General features: G+C 66.4%; 3 protein-coding genes across 3 annotated transcripts; 1 reads left to right on the forward strand and 2 right to left on the reverse strand.

The window, feature by feature from the left end:
- The first annotated feature begins 9,159 nt into the window (after positions 1-9,159).
- LOC118259149 (proline-rich protein HaeIII subfamily 1-like) lies at positions 9,160-10,830 on the forward strand. The gene is made up of 3 exons (XM_035568472.1): positions 9,160-9,285; positions 9,772-9,991; positions 10,726-10,830. Exons 1-3 carry the CDS (start codon positions 9,167-9,169, stop codon positions 10,828-10,830), a joined length of 444 nt encoding a protein of 147 aa, XP_035424365.1. The 5' UTR covers positions 9,160-9,166.
- Positions 10,831-11,583: 753 nt separating this feature from the next.
- LOC118259169 (all-trans-retinol 13,14-reductase-like) lies at positions 11,584-17,476 on the reverse strand. The gene is made up of 11 exons (XM_050715529.1): positions 17,351-17,476; positions 17,027-17,209; positions 15,919-16,148; positions 15,110-15,305; positions 14,294-14,491; positions 14,082-14,207; positions 13,396-13,597; positions 13,211-13,320; positions 12,821-12,987; positions 12,057-12,216; positions 11,584-11,729 (listed from the first exon to the last, which is right to left on the reverse strand). The coding sequence occupies exons 2-11, from the start codon at positions 17,151-17,153 to the stop codon at positions 11,584-11,586; spliced, it is 1,662 nt and encodes a 553-aa protein (XP_050571486.1). The 5' UTR covers positions 17,154-17,209; positions 17,351-17,476.
- A 1,780-nt stretch (positions 17,477-19,256) lies between these two features.
- On the reverse strand, positions 19,257-25,039 carry MPP2 (MAGUK p55 scaffold protein 2). The gene is made up of 11 exons (XM_035568499.1): positions 24,923-25,039; positions 23,932-24,084; positions 23,701-23,850; positions 22,881-23,108; positions 21,371-21,502; positions 20,975-21,080; positions 20,811-20,879; positions 20,527-20,688; positions 19,824-20,026; positions 19,624-19,752; positions 19,257-19,433 (listed from the first exon to the last, which is right to left on the reverse strand). The coding sequence occupies exons 1-11, from the start codon at positions 25,037-25,039 to the stop codon at positions 19,257-19,259; spliced, it is 1,626 nt and encodes a 541-aa protein (XP_035424392.1).
- Positions 25,040-27,685: the final 2,646 nt, after the last annotated feature.

Below are 27,685 nucleotides of genomic sequence, written 5' to 3' on the forward strand. Positions count from 1 at the left end.
CTTTTTTGCCCCCCCTTCTTGCTCCCCTCCTTCTTTACCCCCCTTTCTTTGCCCCCACCCTTCCTTGCCCCTCCCCATTCTTTGCCCCCCCCATCTTTGCCCTCCATCTTTGCCCCTCTCTTCCTTTCTCCTCCCCCCTCCTTGCCCCCCCCCCGCACTGACACGTCCCCAGCATGGCCTCCACGTCGGCAGGGGGAGGGGGAGGCTGCGGGGGGGCCGGGGGGGGGATAAGGAGGGGGTAAGGGAAGGGGCTGGGTCCATCTCCCCCACCACCACCACCCCGGTTTGGCCCCCCCCCCGGTGCTGCCCCCTCCCTGGCAGCGCCTGGGGGGCAGCAGCCACCTGCACCGAGTGCAGGGGTGGGCACGGCCCCGCGGGGGCGGCAGCGGGGCTGTAACGGGTGTGTGTGTGGGGGGGGTTATAATGGTGGGCAGTATGGGGGGCTATACAGGGGGAACATGGGGGCTATAGATTGAGCAGCATGGGGACTGTGGGCAGCAATGGGGGCTATAATGCGTGCAGTATGGGGGCTATACTGTGGGCAGTATGGGGGCTATAATGCGTGCAGTATGGGGGCTATACTGTGGGCAGTATGGGGGGCTATACATTGGGCAATATGTGGGCTGGACTGTGGGCAGTATAGGGGCTATACTGTGGACAGCATGGTGGCCATGCTACGGTAGTATGGGGGCTATACTGTGGGCAGCACTGAGTTATACAGGGGGCAGCATGGGGGCTATACTGTGGGTAGCATCGGGCTATAATGTGGGCAGTATGGGGGTTGGACCGTGGACAGTATGGGAGCTATACTGTGGGCAGCATTGGGTTATACTGCGGGCAGTATAGGGACTATACAGTGGGCAGTATGGGGGCTACAACCGTGGGCAGGATCAGGGCTATACTGTGGGCAGCATAGAGGCTATAGGGTGAGCAGTATGGGGGCTATACTGTGGGTAGCATGGGGGCTATACCATGGGCAACATTGGGCTGTACTGTGGGCAGCGTGGGGTCTATACAGCGGGCAGCATAGAGGCTATACAGTAAGCAGCATGGGGACTATACTGTGGGCAGCACCATGGCTATACCATGGGCAGGGTCGGGGCTATGTCATGGGCAGTGTTGGGGCTAACGTGTGGGCAGCACGGGGGCTATGCTGTGAGCAGCACTGTGGTTGTGCATTGGGCAGCATCGAGGCTGTGTGTGGGCAGCACCGGGGCTGTGCCATGGGCAGCACGGAGCCCATACCATGGGCAGCACCATGGCCATACTGTGGGAAGCATGGTGCCCATACCATGAGCAGCACTGGGGCTAAACCATGGGCAGCATCAGGGCTATACCACGGGCAGGATTGGGACCATACTGCGGGCAGCACTGTGCCTATACCATGAGCAGCACCATGCCCGTACCCTATGGGCAGCACCATACCTATACCATGAGTGGCACTATGCCCATACCGCAGGCAGCACTGTGCCCATACTGTGGGCAGCACCGTGCCCAAACTGCAGGCAGCACGGTGTCCATATTCCACAGGCAGCACCATGCCCACACCCCATGGACACCACCGTACCCATACCATGGGCAGCACGGTGCCCATATCACGAGCAGCACTGTGCCCACACCACAGGAAGCACAGCGCCCATACAATGGGCAGCACCGTGCCCATATCATGGGCAGAATGGATCCCATACCCCGCAGGCAGCACCAAGCCCATACCATGGGCAGCACCGTGCCCACACCGCAGGCAGCACCGTGCCCTCCCCGCCGTGCTGGGGCAGACCCAGCCCCATGCTCCATCCCCTGGCGCAGGCCAGGAGGGAGCCCCTGGCTCTGCGGGGCAGGAGGAGCTGCGCAGCCGGTGCCGGCTCTGCAGGTGCTGCGGAGCCCCGTGGCTGCACCTCGGCAGGTTGGGGCGAGCCGGAGGAGCCTCTCCCACCCCTGCCCGCGGGCACGGCACGGGGGGGCCATGCTTCCGTGGGGACGGCAGCGACCACAGGCCCGGGCACGTGGGGACACCCAGGGTGCCCGCCCCGAGGCTGGGGGCACGGCACCGCTGCTGGGGGCACCCCACGGGCATGGTCCCTGAGGCAGGAGGGGATGGGGCTTGGGGGGCAGAGAGGGAATAAAGGGGTTTTGTGGAGAGACCTGAGCATACTGCTTGTAGGGTTTGTTGCTGGTGCTGCTAAATGTCCCCCTTGGCCAAGATGCAGCCACGCCTCTCTCCATCTGCGTGTCCCTTCCAGCAGCGCATCCCTGCACCCATCGATCCCTTTTCCCATCGTCTCTCCATCCAACAAACCATCCAAGCACCCCACTGCTTATCTGCTCCTTATTTATCCATCCCTTCTTCCCTTCCTCCAGCCCTCCCTTCATCCCTCCATCCCTTCTGTCTCTCCGTCCCTCCCTGAATCCCTCCCTCCGTCACCCCCTTGCTGCAGCCAGGCCCCATCCACACATCCCCTGGCCCCCCATTGCCCAGCCCTGCCCGTGGCAGCACCTCGGGGTGCTTCCAGCTGGAGCATGTTCTGGCTCCCATCCCCGGAGAGCTGCCAGCAGCTGGCTGGGTGCTCGCCGAGCTCCCCGTGCGTTCCTGCTCCAGCTCTGGCCAGGATGAGGGCGATGGGGATGGGGACGGGGATGAGGATGGTCCAGACCCACCAGGATCAGATGCTCAGCCCTCGCTGCTGGTTCTGGAGGTGTGGTGTGGATTCTCTGATAGCTACTAGGGACTTGAGCACCTCCTGCCCCCCCCTCAGCTCCTTGGACCCCAAACCAGTCACCCGCAGGCCACAGAGCACATGAGGCATTGAAATTCTGATCGGTTGGGCTGAGTGGAGAGGAGCAGCTCCTGGGGTGCTGGCAAAGTGCTGGGGCTTCTCTGGGAGTCCCCGGAGCTGCAGGGGAGGAGAAGGGTCCCTGTTCCCTGTCCCTCAGGGACCAGGATGCTCCGGTACCATAGGGTCACAGCAAGCACCCCAATCCCTCAGCGCACCCCCTCCGGTGACAAGGAGACATCCCAAAGGGACACAAGTCTGGGGGTCAGGGGGGCTATGTTTGTGACCCCCAGTGAAGCCGGACGTTTAGCTCAGAGCCACACCAGGGCTGAGGGAAGGGGATAGAGGAGGCTGCATCTGCGTGCATGCAGGTTCTACATTCAGCTTCTGAGCATTCAACCCTGCACATGCAGCCCCTGCACATGCAAACCCTGCACACGCAACTGCTGTGTGAGCAATCCTTGCACATGCAAACCCCTGCACATGCAAACCCTGCACATGTAGCCCCTGTGCATGCAACCCCTGCACATAGCACCCACACACGCATGCAACCCCCGTGCATGCACGAGTGTTCCAGGCAGCACCAGCCCCACGCCCGTGCCACACATGTGCACACTCAGGGCCGTGCACACCACATGCCCCACGCAGGCCACCTCCTGCCACCTCCATCCCCGCTCCGACATCCCCATCCTGGCGGGGGGACAGGGCCCCAAGACCCCTCTCTGCTGTGCTGCAGCTGCTCCCCTGGTGCCGGGTGGGCCGCACGGCCGGGCGTTGCGCATCAGCCGGCTACCATCCCCGGCGGCCGGGTGCCAAATTCCTCCGCCCACACAGGAAGCCGTCGGCGCGCTCTCAGCACTCTGCACCGGGGCCAGGCCGGCCAGAGGGACGCGAGCGAGTGAGGAAGGGCTGGAGGAGAGAAACCAGGTCAGCCCTGAGCCGCCAGCGTCACCCTGGCACGCAGCAGCCGGCTCCTTCGAGGAAGCAGGGCGAGGATCCGGCCCCGGTGACGTCCCCTCCGGCGCGCACGGCATGCGCCTGGCCGGCGCTCACTCACTCGAGGAACCGCCTCGGCCCCGCTGTGGGGTGAGCCCCAAACAGGGGGCACCCGCATCCCCTGGGGTCCGGAGGGGCTGGGAGTAAAGAGGGGACTTCGAGGGGAGCCACCGCCCCAGGCTGTTTTGGCTGCTGGTGCCCAGGAGCCTCAGCCCGTGCTGCAGCAGAGGGGAGCAGAAGGGCTGGGGCTGCAGCGACGCCTGCGCTGCCTCTGAGTCATGGGCCCATCCCCGGGCATGGCTCCATCCCGGGGCTGTGCTCCTGTCCCGGGGTTGTGCTCCTGTCCGTGGGTACCTTCCCCATCCCTGGGTACCTCTCTCATCCCTGGGTTGTGCTCCTGTCCCTGGGTACCGCTCCCATCCCTGGTTCTGCTCCATCCTTGGTACTGCTCCATCCCCACTACCCCTCCATCCCTGGGTACCACTCCAAACTCTGGGGTGCAGCTCCATCCTGTGGCATCACTCCATCCCTGGGTACCACTCCCATCCCTGGGTCATCCTCCTGTCTCTGAGCGATGCTCCCACCCCCAAATTGTGCTCCCATCCCCACGCCATGCTCCCATCCCCAGGTCATGCTCCCAGCCCTTGGTGATGCTTCCATCTCTGAGCAATGCCCCCATACCCAAATTGTGCTCCCATCCTGGGTACCTCTCTCATCCCTCGTTCCTGCTCCGTCCTTGATTAATGCTCCTGCCCCAGGTGCAAACCCTGCTCCATCTCCCTGCCATAAATGCACCTTCCCACCCACCCCCTGCCCACAGCCAGGCCCACGGGGAATCTCTCTTTTCTCATGCTCTCCCTTCTCCTCCCCTCCTCCCAGCCGCCTTTCAAACACAAACACGGAGCAGTGGAAAATGTGACCGCCGCGGAGCTGCAGATAACTCGGGGCCGAGCCGTGGCCAACTGGAACAGCAGAGGCTTGGCTGCGGCCCCGGCTGGAGCAAGCAGTGGCCGGGGGGGGGGCCCGGCGGGGGACAGCGCGGGACTCCCTCGCGCCTTGCTCCCTCCGCTCGCCTGGGTTTCCACGTCACTGCTGGCCGGCCTGGCACTGCTCCAGCCCCAGCAGCTTCCCCAGGGGCCAGATCCAGCCGAGGAGGAGGCTGCGGGGACCCCGGCCTGGGGGGAATGTCCTTGGGATGGGGATCCCAGGGGTGGTGGCGCGGGGGTGGGATGGAGCTGCCATGGGTGGTGCTGAGTGAGAAGGATGGAGATGCCCGGAGGTGGTGCCTGGATGAGGATTGAGATGCCCGGGGTGGTGCTGGATGGACAGGCTTGGGGTGCCCAGGGATGGTGCTGGATGAGAAGGGTGGAGATGCCCAGGGATGGTGGCACACAGGCAGGATGATGCAGCACAGGGATGGTGTTTGGATGGAGATGGAAGCACCCAGAGATGGTGCCAGATGGGCAGGTTAGAGGTGCTCAGTGCTGGTGCTGGGTGGGCAGGATGAAGACACCATCCCAGGGATGATGCCTGGACGAGGACCAAGGTGCCCAGGGATGGGGCCAGATGAGAAGGATGGAGCTGCTGTGGGCAGGATGGAGAGGCCCGGGTGCGGTGCCAGATGGGCAGGATGGAGAGGATGGTGCTGAACGAGAAGGACGGAGATCCCAGGGGTGGTGACACTTGGACAGGACAGATGCCAGGGATGGTGGCACTTGGACAAGATGGGGATGCCACAGATGGTAGCACATGGGCAGGATGGAGATGCCAGGGATGGTGGCATTTGGGCAGGACAGATGCCAAGGACAGTGGCACTTGGGCAGGATGGATGCCAGGAACCATCCCTCATGGCCGCAGTGGTGCCCATGGCAGCCCAGCAGCGGTGATGCCCACGGGAGCACGACGGAGCCCCGGCCCCGGGCAGCCCGGAGGTGTGTGGGCTGGGAGCAGCAGCGGTCGGAGCAGCCCGTTTGTTTCTCATTAGCGGCTCTTGGCAGGAGCTGTGGAAAAAATAGCTTCAAACAGCAGAGCTGGAAGGGAAAAGGCTGGGCCAGAGGGAGGGGAGAGGGGCCACGGTGGGGAAGGGGGCGCAGGGCCAGGCGGGGTGCAGGGAAGGGGCTGGGGGGACGGTGGCCTGTGTGGGTGCAGAGACAGGGAAGGGGACAGGGTCCCCATGGTGGCATCCCGTTCCCCAGGGAGCAGCAGCTGGGGAGCTCGAGCACACGTGTGTGTTGGTGTGTGCTTCTGTGCGCTCGTGTGCATGGGGCCGGCGAGCCCCGCGTGTGCGCGCACACCCGGTGGTGTGAGCATTGCCGGGGAGGGGACAGGGCCCCGGGAGGTTCCTCGCGGCACCAGGGCCGATTCTCACGTTTTTGGGGACGGCGGGAGGCCCCGAGCCGCTTACCGCAACCGTGTGTCTGCGAGCTTCGACGAGCGCCGCCAAGTCCCCCGAACACAAGCAGGGGGAGAGCAGGGCAAGGACCGCCGCGAGCTCGGCCCTGCTGCTCCTCCTCCGTGGCACAGTGGCTTGTCCCCGATGCCATGGCAGTGCCAGGGTGGCACCGGTGCCACACGGCCTCTCCCTAGGTCTGGGAACCAGCAGCGTTGAGACGGGGTCATCTGGGGACAGCGCCCGGGCATGCTGCTCGTCCCCACGGATGGGGCTGTGCCAATGGGAGCTGGTGGCACCGTGGCAGCGGGCACACAGACACGGTCCCCGTGGGTGTCGGGACACCTCGGCGTGACCAGGAGGAGGTCCCCGTGTGCCCCTCGCCATGTGGCATGCACGCTCGGTGTGTGCGTGCAGCCCTGTGTGTCGGTGCACGCAGGGGGCACACGCGTGGCCCCGCGGGTTTGGCACAGGTACGTGGCCGCCGGGACCCACCTGGCTATTTCTGCCTCCCGCCTGGCTTTAATTCTACCCTGGCTGCTGCTGGCGTGTAATTAGGAGCCCAAAAAAAGGCCGGCAGCCTCCCCGGGCACTGTGTAATCTGCGGCAGCGCATGGACACGCAGCGCTGCGGCCCTGGGGAGGGACCGGGGCACTGGGGGGGGTGGGCAGCGAGCACCCGTAGCCCTGTCTGGGTGTCCCCCCACAGCCAGTGCTGCCAGGACACTCCTGGGCTGGAGGGGGCCGCAGACAGCCTGGGGGGCTCTGCTTTGGGTTTATAATATGGGGGGGTGTTGAAAATGAGGGCCCCCACCACAGCAGCCCCAGTTTGGGGACCTGCCGGCAACCCTGCGGGAGGGGGCACAGGAGGACGCATGGCGGCAGTGCCTTCATTAAGCCCCTGAGCCAATTAGCCCAGCAGAGCCACCCCGTGCCCCCCCAGCAAAGCCCCTGCTCCCTGGGTGCCAATAAACCCCTTAAGGGGATGATCCTGCTTAAGGCAGCACCGGGCGGGCAGGGCGCTATAGCACCCATGGGTGTCACCTCTGCTCCCTGCTTGGTGTCACAGCAGGGACATCGCCACTTCCCCCTTGTCCCCTGGCTCCCCACGTGCTATGGGTCAGCCCCACGCTGCACCCCCAAATGGCTGCACCCCCCCCACCAGCACCCCTTGGGTAACTCACCTGGGTGCTTGGCCCCTGCCTGTGTCCCCTTGGCCCCCAGCTCACCTGCTGGGGGGCACGGCGTGGGGCAGCCCCATGGCCCGGCCCCCAGCCCCACGGCAGCGCCGGTGTGGGGCTGATCGGCTTTGGAGAGCTTAAGGTCCTGAGCCGGCAGCTTCACGCCTGCGAGGAGATCCCGCTCCTTCGGCCTCGCCGCCGTCACCTCGCCCGACCTGGGGACGCGGCTCCAGCAGGGCACGACCAGAGAGTGTGCAAGACATGGCACCCCTGTACCACCCCAGGTGCATCCCATGGCACACCCTATGTCACCCCAAGCATCCCCTGTGCCACACCACGTACATCCCATGGCACCCCCTGTGCCACCCCAAGCACTCCCTGTGGCACCCTGGCAGCCCGTATGCATCCCATGGCACCCCCGTGCCACCCCATGTGCATCCCGTGCACCCCTGTGCCACCCCAAGCACCCCCTGTGCCACCCCCGTGCACCCTGCACGCGTCCCATGCACCCCCCTGTGCCACCCCATGTGCATCCCATGTCACCCCCTGCACCACCCCATGCACCCTGCATGCACCCCAAGACACCCCCTGTGCCACCCTGTGCCCCCCTTCCCACACCCAGAGTGTGCACCGCACACTCACTCGCACCTGCATGCACACACACTGCTGTGGGCACACATGCGTTGCACACACCACATGCATCATGCACCTGTGCACGCCCCCCTTCCATGGACACCCCCCCATCTGCATTTTGGGTTTGGGGGTGCTGGCAACCCCCGGGGCCCCCCCGTGCCACCCAGCCACGCTCCTGCTCCATCGTGGTCTGCAGCAGCTCCCACGGGCACAGCCTGACCCCCCCCACCCCAAACCGGGAAGTGGCTTGGTGCGGGGAGGAGCAGAGCTGCTGGGGCTGGGGGGCTTGGGGGGGGCAGGACCCCCCCCCGGACAGCCCCGGCCCCGCTCCAGCTCCCACGGCCGGGGACACGTGGCCTTTCCCTCTGCCAACGGGAACCACCCATCCCTTGGGAACTGGAGCAAAAAGCCTGGAAATGCCCCAAAATCTACCCGTGCCCAGCGGGGAGGTGGGTGACACCCCCCCCAGACCCAGCCTGCAGGGCTCAGGACCCCCCCCCCCCTCCCGCTGTCACCAAAACATCCCACAGGGCCACTGGGAGCAAACGGGGCACCCCCTGGTCCTGGCATCCCCCCCCCCAGGCTGCCCCCCCCAGCCCCTCCGAGCCCCAGGGTGGGGGCAGCAGGAACCAGCTCGGGAGCACCCCAAAATCCTTCCCCCCCCCCATGCAAAGCCAAACCCTGAGAGCCCAAAAACTGGAGAGGGGGATTCTGGATGGGAAGATCTGGGGGCGTTTGGGGGACAGAGGGGGAAATGAGGGGCAGCGGGAGGGGGCAGCACCATGGGGTGGGGTGACAGGGATGGGGACGGGGACAGGGATGGGGACAGGGACACGGGGACAGGGACAGGGACACGGGGACAGGGACAGGGACGGCGCTGGGGCTGCCACATCAGCAGCGGGGAAGGGAACCAGCACCCGCAGCTGGGAGCCAGATGGGGTGGGGACGGCGCCAGGAGGGGAGCAGCGGGGGGGGGGGGGGCGGGGGCACCCCGAGGTGTCCCCATGGGTGGGGACCCCCCCGGGGGGGGAGGGCATGGGGACACCCCGCTGAGCACCCCCCGGCCCTGGTCTCTGAGCTCCCTGGCCCTGAAATGGGGGGGGGGGGGGGGAGGGGGGAATGGAGGGAGGGAGGGAGGGCCTGAGGAGGGAGGGATGGACGGAGGGATGGACCGGAGGAGGGTGGAAGAATGGACGGATGGACGGAAGGATGGATGGACGGAAGGATGGATGGACAGACAGACAGATGGACAGACGGACAGACAGACCTGAACAGAACCCAATCACGGAGCGCTCCCCGCAGACACAGCCCCCTCGGTGCCTTCTTTTGGGGTCGTTCCCCAGGGGGAAAGGGGGGGGGGGGGGTGACAACAGCACCCCTCATCTCAGTCCCACCCCAACCACCAAACCCAGCATCACCCAACTCGCCCCAGTTCACCCCATTCCGGACACCCCCCACCCCCCCACCCATCCCCACCCAACGCCCCCACCCAGGGCGAAGTCTGGCCGGGGAGGTGCGGCGGGGCAGGGAGCGGGGTGACCCGCACTCACGGGTCCAGAGTCCGGCGCGGGCACGGCGGTGCCGGGGATGCCAACACGCCGGGGTTCGTCCCCAAACCCCCGGGGGGGTGGCGGTGGCCGGGGTCACCAGGGTGGAAGGAGGGTGGTAATGGGACGGGGAGGCTGGGAGGGATCCTTTGGGTGAAAGAGGGTGCTGGAGGGGGGGGGGCGGCCGGCACCCCAGGGTGGCAGGGAGTCGGGGGGACCTGCCTGCCGCCGGCACGCGCCTCTCGGTGTCCCCAGGACCATGTTCATCATCGTCATCGTCATCTGCATCTCCATCATCTTCCTCATCATGATCTTCCACATCTGCCGCAAGCTCTGCCACGACGAGCCCGTGCACCCCCCCGCCTACAGGGACCCCCAGTCTCCCGTGCCCCTCCCGCTTGGCCCCATGCCTGCGCTGCCCAGCCTGCCCGGAGCGGGCATCCCGGTGGGCCTGGAGCCCCCGCCCTACAGCGAGGTGGGTTCTGCGTGGCCAGGGGGTGGGCACCGGGTGGGTATGGTGGGGAGGCTATGGGGGGGGGGCAGTGGGGTGGTGGGACTATGGGGTGGTGGGTGCCGGGGTTGTGGAGTGACGGGTGCTGGAGTTATGGGGTTGTGGGTGCTGGGGCTATGGGGTGGTGGGTGCTGGAGTTATGGGTGCTGGAGCTATGGGGTGATGGGTGCTGGAGTTATGGGGTAGTGGGTGTTGGGGTTGTGGGTGCTGGATGATGAGGCTGTGGCGCAGTGAGTGGCAGGGCTATGGGTGCTGGGGCTATGGGGTGGTGGGTGCTGGAGTTATGGGTGCTGGAGCTGTAGGATAGTGGGTGCTGGAGATACAGGGTGCTGGATGGTGGGGCTATGGCACAGTGAATGACAGGGTTATGGGTGCTGGGGCTATGGGTAGCGGGTGCTGGGGTTATGGGATGGCAGATGTTGGAGCTATGGGTTTGGGGGGTCCTGGGGTTATGGGATGGCAGGCGCTGAGGCTAAGAGGCTCAGGAAGGCATGGGGGGGACCATGGGGGCCACAAGCCACCCCAGTGCTGGGCACCCAGCCCCTACACGCAGGTGCTGTGCCATTGCCCAAGGTGGGAACCCCAAGGTGGGGACTCCTTGGGGAGGGGGGACTGGCATGGGCACCCTCCTGCCCCCGAGGACCCTGGAGTCCCAGCAGCCCCCCCACACCCTCCACTGATCCCCTTTCACCCCCCAGGTGACAGCGAAGCCCTTCCTCTACCCGCTGCCACAGGGGCCGTGCCCCGAGTGTGGCCACAACCCCGAGCCTCAGCACGCCCCCCCCCCCCAGACCAACTTCTAGGGGGGACACCCCCAGCACCCCCACGGAGACCAGCAGCTCCAGGGACAGCATGGGGACATCTCCTGGGGCCAGCAGCGGCCCCGGCTGCAGAGGGGCTCCCTGCACCTCTCACTGGGGGAGCACCCGGATGCTTGCGTCTGTGGCCCCCCAGGAGCCTGCGGCCACACTCCCCAAAGCTGTGCAGCTGGTGCACAGCGCAGGGGCTCTCTATTTATTGTTGTAAAAGGACCAAAAGACTTCCCTGCTCTGCTGTTTTGGGGGAGGATCCGGGGGGGGGTGGACCTTGGGCTGGGCAGCTCTGAACCCCCCCATAGTGCCCTAAGGACTTCACCAGCTTGTGGGGCTGGGAGGCACAGGAGTGTGCGTCAGCCGGGGCTCTGCCAGCCTGTCCCCATCCCTGTCACTGTCTCAATCCCCATCCCCATCCCCATCCCTATCCCCATCCTCATCCCCATCCCCATCCCCATCCCCATCCCCATCCCCATCCCCATCCCCATCCCCATCCCCATCCCCATCCCCATCCCCATTCCAATTCCCATCCCATCCTATCCCATCCCAACCCATCCCATCTCATCCCAACCCATCCCATCCCATCCCATCCCATCCCATCCCATCCCATCCCATCCCATCCCATCCCCATCCCACCCCACCCCAGTAAGAGAAGGACCCAGGCCAGCTGAGAATCCCAGTTTATTGAATTGGGATCTCGGTCCCCAGCACGGGGCTGTCCCCACGAGGGGCGTCCCCGGGCACTCACGCCACTTGCCGGCCCCGGCGCCGCTTGATCTTCTTCTTGAGGAGCAGCAGGTCCAGGTAGAGCACGCGGCCCAGCACCGCAGAGGCGCAGAGCAGCCCCCCATGGAGGGCCCCCGCCAGCCCGCAGCTGAACACATCCTGCCCTGGGGACGAGCCCACGGCTGGGACGTGGCCACCACAATGGGGGGACATGGCCACCGCCATGGGGAACATGGCCACTGCCATGGGGGGCGTGGCCACTACCATGGGGGTCACAGCCACCACCATGGGGTACATGGTCACCACCACATGGGGACACGGCCACCACCATGGGGGACATGGCCACTACCACGTGGCTCTGCCATGCAGCCACCACCCTCGGGGCTCTGCCTCCTGCCTAGAGCTGGGCATGGGGATAGGGGACACAGAGATAGGGGACACGGGGACACGGGGACACGGGGACATGGGGACACAGGGACAGGGCCCCTTACCAGTCAGGTAGAGGTTCTTCACGGGCGTCTCGGCTCTCATGGCGGCCACCACGTCCGGGGTGAAGCGGCCGACATCGTGCTCGGTGCCGTACATCTCGCCGCGAGGCGCCGCCAGGTAGTGCTCGTTGGTGAGCGGCGACGCCGCCTCCACGAACTCCACCTGCCCGGGGACGCATGGGGGGGATGCACAGGGAACACCAGGGGGCACGGGGAACACCGGGGGAATGAGGAACACTGGGGGCACCAGGCATGCTGGGGTGCACACAGGCAGGGCAGACCCCCCCCACCAAAGAGCAGGTCCCATGCTGGGTCCTAGCCCACCACACAGGGCACCCCATTCCCAAATGGTAAGCAAATATCACAAGGCACCCCGTTCCTAACGGACACCCCGTTCCCACAGGACATCCCGTTCCTACAGGGCACCTAAACCCCACAGGGCACCCCATTCCCAATGGGAACCCCATTCCCACAGACCACCTCATTCCCACAGGACACCCCATTCCCAATGGGAACCCCACCCCCAACAGGCACCCCATTCCCACGGGGTACCCCATTCCCAATGGACACCCCATTCCCACAGGACACCCAAACCCCACAGTGCACCCAGCCCCCACGTACACCCACATTTCCACCGTGCATCCCACCCCGTGGGGACACCCCACCTCTGAAGGAGCACCCCAACCCCGTGTGCCCCCCAATCCCACGGCCCTTCTCATCCCCACCACCCCCCAGTTCCCCAGGGATGCCCCCCTCCTGCCCATCACCTTGTCGCGGAGCTGGGGGAAGCGCTGCAGCGCGCGCTCCAGCAGCCGCTGGGCGATGGCCCCCTTGTACTGCTGGTACTCAGCACCCCGGTGCTTGGCGTGGGTGCCGGCCCACTCCTCAAACCACTCGTACCGCGCCATGGTCAGGATGGTCATGCACGAGCGGCCTGCGAGGGGCACGGTGTCCCCACGCTGTGCCCAATGCCCCCCGCCATGTCCCCTTGGTCCCCATCGCAGGGCGCCCCGTGCCGGTGCCACCCCCAGATGCGCCAGTGCCCACCTCGCAGTCACGGCCGTTGGGGTTGAGGAGGTGCTGAGCCGGTGATGTTGAGCAGATGGGAGCCCCGGGGGGGGGGGGACATGGCACCAGCAGCACCCCCCCGGCCCTACCTGGGTGCCTCTCCTCGTAGGTGGGGTCCTTGGCAGCAGGGAAGGTGATGAACATCATAGCCAGGTTCTCGGGGACGTCGTCACGGTGCAGGGCAGCATAGCGGGTCATCCTGCGGGCACAGCGTGTGGCACCCGCCCTGTCCCTGTCCCCGTCCCCCTCCCACAGCCCCTGGGGGGGCCCTTACATGGCATCCAGGTTGTTGTGGGGGTAGATCCAGAAGTTGGTGGCGGGCAGGGCCAGCTCGGCCGCGCTGCCCCGCAGCCCCACGAACACCAGGAAGGAGCCCATGCCATGGCGCACCATGGCCAGGCGGGAGCGGACGCCTGCGGGGACGTGGGAGGGCTGGGGACGATGCCATCCCGCTCCCGGAGGGGACACTGGGGACACTGGGGGTAATGGAGGTGCTTGGGACACCAAGGATAATGGGGATGCTGGGGACAATGGGGCTGCTGGGGACACGGGGGTGCCAAGGATGATGGGGACACTGTGGGTGTTGGGGATGCTTGGGACACCAGGGATAGTGGGGATGATGGGGACACTGGGAGTGATGGGGACACCTGGGACACAAGGGATAATGGGAGTGCTGGGGACAATGGGGCTGCTGGGGACACATGGGGATGCTGGGGACGCTGCGGGGTGTTGGGGACAATTAGGACACCAGGGATAATGGGGCTGCTGGGGACAATGGGGAGGCTGGGAACACCATGGTCCTTGGGGACTCTGGGGACACTGCGGTTGTTGGGGACGCTTGGGACACCAGGGAGAATGGGGATGCCAAGGGTGCTGGGGACACTGTGGGTGATGGGGGCACCATGGCCCCCAGGGACACTGGGGACAGCTGGGGTAGTGGGGACACCGGGGATGCCATACCCGGGTGGCTGCGGAGCGGGGCGGGCAGCAGCTTGCCGAAGGTGTTGAAGATGCCGGCGTCGGAGATGACGACGGGCGCCAAGATCTCCACCTCCTCCTCGCTCAGCCCCTTCTGCACGGCCACCCCTGCCGGGGGACACACACACACACGCGACACGGCGCTGTCCCCCTGTCCCCACGCCGTCGCCCTCCCCGGGGGCAGGTGCACTCACCCACGGCGGTGCCAGCGGGCGAGACGAGGACACGGGTGACAGGGGCGCGCACCAGCACGGCCCCCCCGGCCCTCTCGATGAGGGGCACGGCATGGAAGGCGATCTCGCTGGCCCCCCCCCGCGGGTACCAGGCGCCCCGCTGGTAGTGGTGCACCATCAGCACGTTGATCAGGAAGCTGGAGTCCCGCGGCGCCGTGCCTGGGGGTGCAGGGGGACCTTGATGGTGGTGGCCGGGGATGTGGGGACGTGCCCACACAGCTGGCCCCCACCCCAGGGAGGGGCAGCCATCCCCTATCGTGACGCGAGCCTCCCCTATCACAACACGAGCCTCCCCTGTCGCGACACAAGCCTCCCCATCATGGTACAGCCCTCTCCTATCACAATGGTGCCCTCTCCTATTGCAATATGGCACTCCCTATCACCACACATCCTCCTCTTATCATGACATGGCCTTCCCCTATCACGATACAGCCCACCATATCATGATATGGCCCTACCCTATTGCAGTGTGGCCCTCCTGTTTTATGACACTGCCTGGCCTATTGCAGGTCAGCCCTGCCTATCATGACACAGCCCTCCCTTATCACAATATACCTCTCCCTGATCTCAATGTTGCCCTCATCTGTCGTGATGTGGCCTGCCCTATCACGACACAGCCCTCCCCACCACAACACAGCTCTCCCCTACCACAACGCAGCCCTCTTCTATCGCAGTAGTGCCCTCCCCTGTTGTCATGGTGCCCTCCCTATCGCGATGGCCCCCTCCCAGCCCCCTCCCTATCACGACAGCCCCCTCCCTATCATGACGGCGGCTGACCATAGAAGAGGTAGCCGAGCAGAGCGCGCAGGTCCTGGTTGGCTGTCAGCCGGGCCACGGCCTCGCTGTGGTTGGTGGCCGCCATGCGGAAGACGGGCGAGATGCGGTGCACGAGGCCGGTGCGGAGCAGCAGGGCGGCCAGCCACCGCGGCACCATCTTCAGCAGCGCCAGCAGCGCCACGTGCCTCGAGGCCATCTGGGCCAGGACAGGTCCCCGTCACCCCAGCACGGCCACCGCCCCAATGCCCATGTCCCCAGACGCCACCACCAGCTCCCCGCCACGCTCACCGCTGTGTCCCCGGTGCCACCAGCTGTGTCCCCACCGTCCCCATCGCTCCAGTACCCAACGTGCCCAGTGTTCATATCCCCACCATGACCACCCTTGTCCCCAGCATGCTCATTGTCCTTGTCCCCAACATGCCTACTGCCCGTGTCCCCACTGTTCCCTTCGCTCCAGTCCCCAATGTACCCAATGCTCATGTTCCCACCATGACCACTCTTGTCCCCAGTACGTTCATCTCCCTTGTCCCCAGTGTGCCCACTGCCCATGTCCCCACCATGGCCACCACTTGTGTCCCCACCAACCCCACCACCTACATCCCCATAACCCATGTCCCCCCCAGCTCACCACCCATGTCCCCAGAGCCACCAGTGCCACCCCCTCCATCTCCACACCCCCTCCCAATCCAGCCATGCCGGGGACGTGCCACCTCCCACCCTACAGACAGCAAGGGGACGCAGAAATCGAGGTGACACCCGGCATGCCAGGACCAGGGGTGTCCCCGGGGGGGGTCCCCAGGGCCTCCCACCTTGGAGAGCCTCATGAACTCCCGGATGGCCTCCTTCTCGGTGGGGAACTGCTCCTCCAGCGCGGCGGCGAAGGCGGCCTTGCCGGCGCGGAGCTGGTAGCGGCGGGGACCCAGGGCCACCTCGTCGTAGGGGTCGGGCAGGCGCTGCCAGCAGAGCTGCCCATCCGTCAGCTGGTCCAGCACCACGCGCAGCATGCTGCCCTCGTGCATCTGCCCCACGTAGTGGATGCCTGTGGGCCCCGGGGGGGTCAGCATCCACGGGGCAGGGGGGATAGCGCTGTGCCCACCTCGGGGACATGCGGTGGGAGCCCCCCGGCATGGCAGGTGGGGGGGGTTAAGTGTTGGGGCTTCCTCGAGAGGTGTGGAGGGGTGGGCTGCAAGCAGGGCACGCATGCTGCATGCACACATGCACGCTGCATGCAAATGGCATGCTGAATGCATGCGCACTGCATGCACACACTGCATGTGTGCACAGTGCATGCATGTGCTGCACACAGCATGCATACATTGCAAGCACGTTGTGCACGCTGAATGCAGACAGTGCACGCTCTGCGCACACAAATGCTGCATGTAGTGTACACAACATCACATGCGTTGCATAAACACTGCACGCAAACATCGTGTGCACTGCCAACTGCAGACTGCATGCATGTGTGCATACTGCACGCGCTGCACACCACAAAAGCACACACTGCATGCAAACAGTGGATACATCACAAAAACACTACAGATGCTGCACACACACACACTGCATGAGTACATGCTGCACACAGATAGTGCTCGCATGCACTGTGCAAACGCTTGCACTACAAAAACTGCAGACATGCGCTGCACATACCTGCCTGGTGCAGACTGCAAATGGGCACTGCATGTGCATGCACACGGTGCCTGTGATACACACTGCAGGAACACGCACGGTACACATAATGCATGCACACACACCGCATGTATGTGCAAGCACTGCAAACGCATGCTGCATTCACACACTGCACACACACGCACCCTGCAACCCTGCGGCACAGCCACACGCGCACACAGGGACGGGGACCTGCACCCCAATGCAGCAGGGACCACCGGGGGGGTGGCAGAAGGGGGGGGGGGTCCTTACCCACGTCGAACTCGCTGCCCTGCTCCTGGAAGGTGTGGCAGCACCCGCCGGCCTGGTCGTGCTGCTCCAGCACCAGCACCCGTTTGCCCACCTTGGCCAGGGTGCCGGCCGCCGCCAGGCCACCCATGCCACTGCCGATGACCACGGCATCCAGGGCCCGCGGCACGCGCGCAGCGCTGAACCCTGAGCACAGGGCAAATGGGGGGGGGGGGGGGGGGGGGTGAGGGCATGGTGCTGCACCCTGCTGCACCCACACAGCGTGCAGCACGCACCCACCAGGGACAGACAGACAGACAGACAGACTGACGGCATGCCCCCACTCACCCCGCTTCAGCACCCTGTCACGCGCCCGCTGATCCGTCACCAGCGGCCGGGGAGGGTCCGTGGGGGGCCGGGCGAAGGGGTTGCCAGCAGGGGACAGGAACCGGTGGGCTACCAGCCCCAGCCCCAGCACGCCCAGGGCCAGCAGCAGCAGCAGCAGCGTGGCCCACATGGCTGCGGCCACGCCGTGCAGGTACCGTACCTCGTGGACTTCGCACCTTGCGGACGACGCACCCTATAGGCTCCGTGCCTTAGAGCCCGGCAGTTTATGGACCTGGAGGCTTACGGACCCGTCGGCTTACAGGCAGAGCCGCTTATAGCCGCACGAGCCCCTGGGCACGGCAGCTTACGGACACCCCACCGCCCAGCACGGCGGCTTAGCGCGGCAGCTTATGGCCACGGCTGCCTAAAGCCGCCCAGCTTAGAGGGGCTGCACCCTACAGCGGGGGGTCCACAGCCCGGGAGGGGGGGCGCAGCGGGCGCGGACCCCGCATCTGAACCCCTTGGGGGTGGCGGTGGGACGCGGGCCAGGACGTGGCGTGGCGGGGTGGGGGCACGCGTGTGTGCATGGGGAGTGCATGCACGGATGCAACGGGTGCACGTCTGTGCAAGGAGGCAGGTGCACGGCTGGGCACGGGTGTACACAACCATACGCGCACAGCGCGGTGCAAACACACGCGTGCACGCCCTTGCACGCCCAGACACGCGCAGGCACGGCCAGCGCTGCTGCCTGCAGCTCTGCTGACCTCTCCCGGCGGCAGCGAGGAAGGGCCTGCGAGTGCAACGTGACACGCGCACACACACCGCGTGTGCACACACAGGCATGCACACACACGCACACAGCAACCACAGCCACCCAAGCAGCCCCGTTGCACACACCCACGTGCACACTGACACGCACACACGCGTGTGTGGCACCCCCCAAACACCCTCTGGGTGCCAAGCAGGGGGCGAACCAGCGATCTGCAGAGACGAAACCATCAGCATCAGGTGGGAGAGGGCCACAGGTGGCACAGGTGACAGGGGTGACACAAGTGACACAAGTGACACAGGTGACAGAGCCCCCCCGCCCCCCCCCCCCCCAGCTTTGGCCACGATGACACAAAAGCGCTGCTTTTCTCCCCTTGCTCTTTAATAAAAGTCACAGCAAAGTACCAAAAAGGAGCAACCCGGGGACAGGGACGTGGGCACCCCGGGGTGTCCCCGCAGGACGGGGGCACGGGGACGAAGGGGACACAGCGGAGGCAGCGCAGAGCCCCCAGGCTGGGCACACGCACGTGCACACACATGTGCACGCACACCCACCCACGCAGCCAGACCCTGCGCTCCCCCTGTGTCCCCGTCCCCCGGCGTCACCCCCCCCCCCCCATACCCCCAGCAGCACCCCAGGGCTTAATTACAGGGTTCATTAATTACAGAGTTAATTGAGGGCTAATTACACGGTAGGGATCCTCTGGGGGGTTATTGCTACCTGGGAAGGGGTGATGTGGGGCAAAGGGAGGGGGGGGGGGCAGCACAAGGGCTGGGCACAGACCTCACCGCGGGGGGGGGGGGGTCCCATGGGGAAACTGAGGCAGGGGCCACCCAGCACCTTGGGCACCCCAGGGTGGGGGCTGGGGGGGCACAGCTTCCCCTGGAACAAAGTGGCTGGGGGTGGGGGGGGGAGGGCAAGTTTTGGCAGTGAATTAGCTGTGTGGGCACAGGGGGTGGGGAGCAGCCCCACCGGCTACTTGTGCCCCCCACCCCCCAAAAAAAATAAAAATAAAACCAAAAACCAACAACCTGGGGGGTGGGTGGGAGGGAGAGAGGGGCTGGGCACGGGGACGGGGGGGCCCACAGACCCCAAACCCCCCACCTCTCAGGACCTCCTTGGCACACTCATGGCACGGGGGGGGGGTTGGGGGGGGCACTAGTAGACCCAGCTGACAGGCACCCACTGGGGCTCGGCGCGCAGGCGCTCCATGGCCTGGCGCAGGTGCCCGAAGGTGCGCTCCAGGTCGTCGTTGGTCAGGCTGAGGTCGAAGTAGTGGCCGTAGCCACGCTGGATGCGGCTGCTCTCCTCCACCGTCCGCCTGGCGTCAGCCTCCTGCCCCGCACAGGAGCTGCCTCAGTTTCCCCATCGCCTCCACAAGGTCCCCCCAGGGTCCCCATCCCATTGCCTTTCCCCAGGGTCCTCAGTCCCTGTCCCATCGCCTCCCCAAGGTCCCCCCAAGGTCCCCATCCCATCACCTCCCCAAGGTCCCCAGTCCCTGTCCCCAACCCCATGTGGCACCCACCGTGAGCTGCTTGGTGGCCACACCGCTCTCCAGCGCCGCCCGGTTCATGGCGCGCAGCGTGTCGGGGCCGGGGGCTTCGATGAACACCACGTAGGGCACGAATTCGGCCGTCCTCAGCACCTTCACCGCCTGGGTGGGACGGGACGGGGCTGAGCCCCCCCAAAACCCCATAAACATCCCCGTGGCGGGCGCTGCCATACCTGGGGGTTGACGTCCAGGATGCACATCTTGCCCGCGTCCACCACGGCGCGGATGGAGTCGATCTTGGTGCCGTAGAGGTTGCCCTCGTACTCGCCGTGCTCCAGGTAGCGCCCGGCCTTGATGTCCGCCTCCATCTCGCCCCGCGACACGAAGCGGTACCCGTGCCCGTCCTTCTCGCTCTCCTTCGGCTTCCGTGACGTGTCTGCCCGGCGCGGCAAGCCTTAAGCGCACCCAGCCCGGCGGTCCCGGTCCTGGGGTCCCATTCCTGGGGTCCCATTCCTTGGGGTCCCGTTCCTTGGGGTCCCGTTCCTGTGATCCCATTCCTGGGGTCCCATTCCTGGGGCCCCATTCTATGGGGTCTTATTCCCAGGGTCCCATTCCCAGTGACCCCATCCCAGCGGTCCTAATCCTGAGGTCCCATTCCCCAGGTCCCATTCCCAAGGATCCCATCCCGGTGGTCCCATCCCAGGGGTCCTGTTCCTGGGGTCCCATTCCCAGGGTCCCATTCCCAGTGACCCCATCCCAGCAGTCCTATTCCTGGGGTCCCATTCCTGGGGTCCCATTCCCAAGGATCCCATCCTGGCAGTCCAGAGGACGGCGATGCTCATGAGAGTGACGGCAATGCTTTCAGGGGGACCGTGATGCCTCTGGGGGATGGCGGCGCTCCCGGGGGCCCCGGGGGGGACACGCGGTGACACTCACAGGGGATGGTGGTGCCGTAGCGCGCCTGGTCGGACATGAGCAGCTTGTTCTTGAGGCTGCGGCGCCCCACGCCCTGGGCGCCGATGAGCACCAGGGTTTTCCGACGGAAGGGCGGCATGCGCGCCACCTCCTCGTAGATGAGCAGCTCGTGGCGGTCGAATTCTGCCCGAGGGACAGGGGGGACCCTCATCGGCTGCTCCGGGAACCCCAGGGTGGCCCCGGGACCCCCGTGTGGCCCAGGGACCCCCCCGTTCACTAGGGGGAAAGCAGCAGGCATCGCTCACCGGCGTTCTTGGTGGTCAGGTACATCATCCTCTTCTTCTTCCTCCCGCTGAGGCTGCCACACAAGGCCCCTGCCGAGGGCATGGGGATGCTTGAGCCGGGGCTGGGGACAGCGCCACGGCACGGGGACATTGCTGGGGGGGTTTGGGGGGGGTTGGCACCGTACCGGATGCGGGGGGCACCTCCACATCCCGCTTCACAAAGGCTTTGCGCTTCTCCTCCAGCAGCTGGCTGGGGACGAGCCCCGCGCTGCCCCCCTCCACGTGGCACGCCTGGGGGGACAGAGTGGCACGTGGGGACCCCATGTCCCTGGGGACCCCCCCGTGCTGCACCCCTGGGAGAGGGGGACACAGCGTGGCACGTGGGGACCCCATTTCCTTGGGGACCCCCCCCCCCCATGCTGCACCCCTGGGGTTGGGGAGACACAGCGTGGCATGAGGGGACCCCTCCCCACAGGGACCCTCCCCAGCCCCAAGCCCACCCCGAGCCTCCGCAGCCCCCAGCTGCTGGGGGACCCCAGGGTAGGGGGACAAGGAGCAGCCCCCCCGTGCCCCCCCCTCACCTGCCACCAGTTGGGGTCATCCTGGTTGACGATCTGCAGCAGGTCCCCGGCGGCGAAGCGGAGCCCGGCCTCCTTGCAGGGGATGAGGCTGTCGGAGGCCGGGTCGTAGTCGAAATGGCACTTCACGAAGACCTGGGGGGGGGCACCAGTGGGGACGGGAGAGGGGGGAACCCACGGGTGCCGCGTTCCCGTGCTCCCGGACCGCTGCTGGCCCGTGCCTCGGTTTCCCCAGCAGCTCCCCGCACGCTCACACGCGCACACGCGTGTGCATCCTCCGCGCCGCCCGGTGCAGGCAGGCGTGCAAGGCACCCACGCACACGCAGGTGGCACCCACGGCTGCTGCCACGCACCACAGTGCTCCCACGGTGGCACCCACGCAGAGCCCAGCACCCACGCAGAGCCCAGCACCCACGCACAGCGCAGCGGCGATGGCACACATGTGTGCACGCGTGTGTGCTGGCACCCGCAGCACCCAAGGGACCCCAGTGCCAGGCAGCAGGGGGGTGCCTGGGGACAGCCCGGTTGGGGACGCGCAGTGCCAGGTGGCGCGGTGCCAGGGGACATGGTGACAGCGCTGCTTTGTCCCTGAGGGTGACAGCAGGAGGCTGGCACGGTGCGGGGTTGGGGGCACGGCACCTGGGTCCCATGTGGGGACAGGGATGGGGACAGGAGGGGGACACCGCGGGACGTGGCAGGAGCTGGGTGTCCCTGGGGGTGCTGGGACATGGCGGGGGGACCCCAACCATGGGGGACTGGGGATGTGGGGATGGGGCCATGGGGCACAGGGGGCTGGGGACATGGGGCACAGGGGGACGTGGGGCATGGGGAAATGGGACACAGGGCACAAAGCAAGCGGGGGTAGGGGGACAGGGGGTAAGGAAATGTGGGGTGTGCAGCCATGCAGCAGGGAAGCAGCACGGGGACAACACAGGCGTGGGGCAGGGAGACCACGGGTGTGGGGACACAAGCCACAGGCAGGGTGCTGGTGCAGGGTGCAGGGTGTGGGAAGCAGATGTACGGTGCAGGACACGGTACAGGACATAAAGGGTGCACGATGCACGGTGCAGGATGTGGAATGCAGGTTCACAGTGCAGGACACAGGGTGCAAGACACACAGTGTGCATGGTGCGGGACACGGCACAGGACACGCAGGACACCCAGGGCGCAGGACATGCAGGGCACATGGTGCAGGGTGCAGGATATGCAGGGCACACGGTGCAGGACACACAGGACTCGGGGTGCAAGACATGCAGGGTGCACAGAGCAGGATGCACGGTGCAGGATGCAAGGCGCAGGACACACAGGACAGAGGACACACAGGACATGCAGGGTGCAGGACGCAGGGTGCAGGACAGACAGGACATGCAGAACACACGGTGCAGGACACAGGACGCAGGGTACAAGACACGTGGTGCAGGACATGCAGGATGCAGGGTGAGGGATGCAGGACACAGGACATGTAGGACGCGCAGGATGCAGGACACGCAGGACGCGCGGGACACGCGGGTACCTGCCGGGGCGGGTGCGGCTCCTGGTAGCTGGGCAGGATCTTGAGCACGACGCTGCCGCTGGCGTGGCGCAGGCTGTCCTGCAGCGCCCGCGGGTCGCTGCCCACCTCGCGCCCGTTCACCTCCCGGATGACGTCCCCCACGTGCAGCAGGCCCTGCTGGGCCACCATGCCCCCGTGCAGGATGCGGGCAATCACCAGCTCCCCCCGCTCCACCCGGAACGTCACCCCCTGGGGGCACGGCCCCGCGTCAGCCCCCCCGGCGCTGCGGCCTCGCGCCACCGCCCCAGCCCCCGGCAGTGCCCAGCACCAGCAGGGACGGCAGCGATGGCCCCAGCACCCTGCGAGGTCCTCGGCAATGCCCCAGCACCCAGCAGTGCCCCCAGCAATGCCCCCGGCACCCTGAAACACCCCAGCACCCTGCAATGCCCCCAGCACCCTGTGAGGTCCTTGGCAATGCCCCCAGAACCCTGTGAGGACCTCAGCAATGCCCCAGCACCCAGCAGTGTCCTCAGCACCCTGAAATGTGCCCAGCACCCTGCAACGCCCTCAGCACCCTGCAACATCCCCAGAGCATTGCAATGCCCCCCCCAGCACCCTGCAATGCCCCCAGCACCATGCGATGCCCCCAGCACCCAGCAGTGCCCCCAGCAATGCCCTCAGCACCCAGCAGCACCCAACACCCTTCAATGCCCCCAGCACTGTGCCCAGCACCCCGCAGCGCCCCGAGCAATGCCCCCCAGCAATGCCCCCAGCACCTTGCAGCACCCCCAGCACCCCCAGCAGTGCCCCCAGCACCCCGCAGCGCCCAGCCCGCTCTCACCAGGTTCTCCCCGGCCACCTTGCGGATGCCCACCATGCGCACGGCGTCGGGGGGCACGGGCTGGTTGTTGAAGGCCGGATCCAGCACGGGGCTGGGCGGGGGGGTCTCGTAGCTCTTGGAGGCCACCGAGTCGTGGGTCTCCAGCAGGGACTGCAAGGCGCGCGGCCGTCAGGGGCTCGCCTCGCACACTCACCTTGCACACGCACCGGGCACAGCGCACGCCCAGCACACCTGGAAGTGTGGCTCGCGCAGGATGCGTGCCAGCTCGGCCGCGGCGCTGTCCTGGCGCGCCAGGTGCCCGATGTCGCGCAGGATGTCCTGCACCAGCTCCACGTTGTTGTCCCGCACCGCCTCCAGCTTCGTCTCCTCCAGCCGCTCGTGGGCCTGCGGCGGGGGCGAGGGACCCCCGCTGCTGCCAGTGCCCGGTGCGTGTGCATACACACAGAGGCATGCACACACGCACACGCACAGCGCCCTGCACGCATGTGCACAACTCATCCTTTGGGATGGATGTGCAAAGCCTTGTATGCTTTGTATATGCTTGTGGTATGCTTGTGTGCCTGCATGCACACCTCCATGCCAAGCTGTGCATGCACGCGCCAGCACGCGTGTGTATGTGCAAGTGTGCACACACACTGGTGGACACGCAGGACATGGGGCCAACCACGTACTCTCCGTTAGCATGACTGTCAGATGATGCACACACACACGTGCATGCACACACACACACACACACACACCACCTTGCACACCACCTCTCCCCACCCACCCTCAGCCCCCTCCTGATGCCCCCATCCCACGCACAGCTGCAGCACAGCAGCCTGACACACCTGGCTGTGCACACATGCACGTGCAAACACACACACTTGCTTCCATGCATGCACGCACACCTCCCTGCATTTACACACAGACATGCAAGGACACAACCGTGCATGTGCATGCATGCATCTGCACATGCACGCCCACAGGTGCGCACACACGTGTGCACACCTCCACCACACTGCTGCACACACCTGCACACACACACACACACGTGCAAGCAGACACAAACGTGCACCTTCCTCCATGCAGTGGCACACATGCATGCACACACACACACACATGCACCTATGTCCATGCACACTCCCCATCCATGCACCCTCGTGCTCCCACATCCCCCCTGTGCCCCCCCCTTGCAGCGGGGGAGCCGGGGGGGGTCACAGTGCCCCCCACCCCCCGGTACCTTCGCCAAGGAGCGCACTATGGGGCTCTCCATGATGCCCCGGAGGAAGATGAGGTCGAGGTCGGCGGCGCCGGGGGCGCTGGGGAGGCCCAGGAGGTTGTCGAGGACCTGCTGCATGGCTGGGGCACGGGCACACGTCGGGGGGGGGGGGGCATGGGGTGCCCCCCCCAGCTGCCCCAGAGCACCTCGCATGGGGGCAGCCCTGCTCTCCAGCTGGGGGGGTGGCTCTGTGCCATGGCCTCCCCGTGCCTCAGTTTCCCCCCACGAGGAGTCCCCCTGCAAAGGGCTGCCCCCCCCCCATGGATCTGCAGCCCCCCCCCAGGTTCCTCCGCCCCATAGTTGCGGGAGGGTGCACAGTCACTGAGGTGGGGGCAACAAGGAGAGACCCCCCCCCCAAAAAAAAAAAACAAAAAAACTTCACTTTGGGAGGGGCTTCAGGAGGGAATCCCCCCAACCCCCCCGGGGGGGGGGGGGGCAACCTCAGTACATGCAGCAGCAGGTGGGTTTGCAACGCAACGAGGCGGGGCTGCAATGCAACGGGGGGATGCCATACAGCTGAGGCGGGGGGGAGGGGGGGGAGTTGCAATGCAACCAGGCAGCGCAGCGCAAAAAAAGGGGGGGGCTGCAACGCAAGAGAGGGGGCTGCAATAAAGACGAAGGGGTTGCACTGAAGATGAAGGGGTTGCAAAGCAGCTGGGGGGGGGGGGCGATGCCAACAAGGGGGGTGCAATGCAAATTGAGGGCTTGCAATGAAGATGATGGGGCTGCGATGACGGGGTTGCAATGCAGCCGGGGGGGGGGGGGGCACAATGAAAGCGAGGGGGTTGCAATGCAAACGCGGGAGTGCCTTACAGCTGGGGGGGGGTGGGGGGGGCGATGCAGCCGGGCCGTGCATGCAGCCGGGGGGGGGTTGCACCGCGCGCAGGGGCTGCGCTGCAGCAGGGAGCCGAGGCAATGCACCGAGGGGCTGCGTGTGATGGCGGGGGATGCTCGCGGCGCAGCGGGGGGGGCTGCAACCCAGGCAGCCCCCACCCCACGCGCGGGGGGGGCTCACGGCCTGGCCCCCCCTCACCCCCCATCTCCCTACCCCCAGCCCCCCCATTCCATCCCCACGCACCACCTGCCCCCTGCATGGCATCACCCCCCCGGCCCCCCCCGGGACCCCGGCTCCCCCCCCTACCTTGGGGTCCCAGGGGGGGCCCGGGGGGGGCCGGGGCGGGCGGCGAGGCCCCACGGCCGGGGCCGCTGCTCATGGCTGCGGGCGCATTGCCCGGCCTCCGCCCGCCTCCTGCCCAGATCCGGGTACCGCGGCCCCCCCCGAGCCCGCTGCACCCCGCAGCACCCCGGCGTGCAACGGGGGGCACGGGTGTGCAACGGGGGGGCACAGGTGTGCAAGGGGGCATGCAACCCCGGGGACTTTGCGTGGGCGGGTGTGCTCACGCAGGTGTGCACGGCTCCTGCACGCACACCAGTGTGTGCTCGCACAGCAACGGCCCCGTGCAAGCTAATGCACACACGCGTGTGCTCACCTGCAACACAGCTTCATGCATGGTTAACGTGATGACGATGCGGTGCACACCTACGTCTGCACGCTCACGTGTGTGCACACCTGCTCGCACAGCCATATGCACATCTGCGCACAAGCACATGCCTGTGCACACTTATGCTCGTGCACAATGTGAGCAGCTGTGTGCATTCCCCTGCACACAATCATATGCTGCATGCACGCACACCTGCACGCACACACGCGCATGTGCACAACCCTGAGCACCCACGGACACATGCGCTTGTGCATGCTCACACACGTGTGCAGAGCCATGCACCCACTGGTGCATGCTCATGTGCACAAGCCGGTGCACACCTTCTTTTGCACACTCACCCATGCTCACACCCGTGTGCACGCACCTCCCTCACCCACGTTCACATCCGTGCAAACCTGCTGCTCGCACCCCATGCATGCCCCCCCCCCCCCCGCTGCTTGCACACTCCTGTGCAAACCCACTCCCCCGTGCATGCCCCCCCCCCCGTGCTTGCACACCCCGTGCACACCCACTCGCGCCACCCCTCCGTGCGTGCTCACCCGTGGGAGCCCCCCCGCACGCAGCCCCGCAGCCTCCCGGGGTTGGCGGGGGGGGGTAGATGCGGATGCGTCCCCTTTAAGGGGGCGGGCGGGGGGGGGGAAATGGAGGGGGTCACCGTTACCATGGCAACCGAGGGGGCGGGAGGGGAGCTCCGGGGGGGGGGGGGGGGGGCACGGATTTAAAGAGCCCGCCCCCCCGCGTGTGTGCACGCGCACACCCCCCACTCGCACGCACCCGGGGGGGGGGCGGGCACGCCCGCAGAGCACCCGAGCGCCCCCCACGCGGATACGACCCCCCCCCCTTTTTGCACAAGCATGCACACACACGGTGCGTGGTGGGGTGTGCACTTTGCACACGTGTGTGCACACTCCTTGCAGGTGCACGCATACGAGCCCCCCCCCCCCCCCCCCCCCCCGCGCACCCCTGCCCCACGGGGGGAGCCCCCAGCAGCAGCAGCACTGATGCACGCCGTGGGGCACCCCAGACCATGTGTCCTCCCCCCTACCATGTGTCCCCCCCCATACCGTGTGTCCCCCCCCCAGACCATGTGTCCCTCCCCCATACCATGTGTCCCCCCCCATACCGTGTGTCCCCCCCCAGACCATGTGTCCCCTCACCATACCATGTGTCCCCCCCCATACCGTGTGTCCCCCCCCAGACCATGTGTCCCCCCCCCCCCATG

The sequence above is a fragment of the Cygnus atratus genome, chromosome 25, assembly GCF_013377495.2.
Source record: "Cygnus atratus isolate AKBS03 ecotype Queensland, Australia chromosome 25, CAtr_DNAZoo_HiC_assembly, whole genome shotgun sequence".
Classification (NCBI taxonomy): Eukaryota; Metazoa; Chordata; class Aves; order Anseriformes; family Anatidae; genus Cygnus; species Cygnus atratus.

What these genes read in the sequence shown, in the direction of transcription:
- LOC118259149 (XM_035568472.1), top strand. Translation starts at nt 9,167, where the DNA reads ATGGACGGAAGGATGGATGGACGGAAGGATGGATGGACAGACAGACAG. An exon ending in CCGCAGACACAGCCCCCTCG is followed by an intron (nt 9,286 to 9,771) that starts GTGCCTTCTTTT and finishes CGGTGTCCCCAG; the next exon opens with GACCATGTTCATCATCGTCA. An exon ending in AGCCCCCGCCCTACAGCGAG is followed by an intron (nt 9,992 to 10,725) that starts GTGGGTTCTGCG and finishes TTCACCCCCCAG; the next exon opens with GTGACAGCGAAGCCCTTCCT.
- LOC118259169 (XM_050715529.1), bottom strand. Translation starts at nt 17,153, where the DNA reads ATGGGTGGCCTGGCGGCGGCCGGCACCCTGGCCAAGGTGGGCAAACGG. An exon ending in AGTTCATGAGGCTCTCCAAG is followed by an intron (nt 15,306 to 15,918) that starts GTGGGAGGCCCT and finishes GTCCTGGCCCAG; the next exon opens with ATGGCCTCGAGGCACGTGGC. An exon ending in GAAGAACCTCTACCTGACTG is followed by an intron (nt 11,730 to 12,056) that starts GTAAGGGGCCCT and finishes GCTCGTCCCCAG; the next exon opens with GGCAGGATGTGTTCAGCTGC.
- MPP2 (XM_035568499.1), bottom strand. Translation starts at nt 25,039, where the DNA reads ATGCAGCAGGTCCTCGACAACCTCCTGGGCCTCCCCAGCGCCCCCGGC. An exon ending in TAGTGCGCTCCTTGGCGAAG is followed by an intron (nt 24,085 to 24,922) that starts GTACCGGGGGGT and finishes CCCCCGCCGCAG; the next exon opens with GCCCACGAGCGGCTGGAGGA. An exon ending in CTACGGCACCACCATCCCCT is followed by an intron (nt 20,027 to 20,526) that starts GTGAGTGTCACC and finishes CGCGCCGGGCAG; the next exon opens with ACACGTCACGGAAGCCGAAG.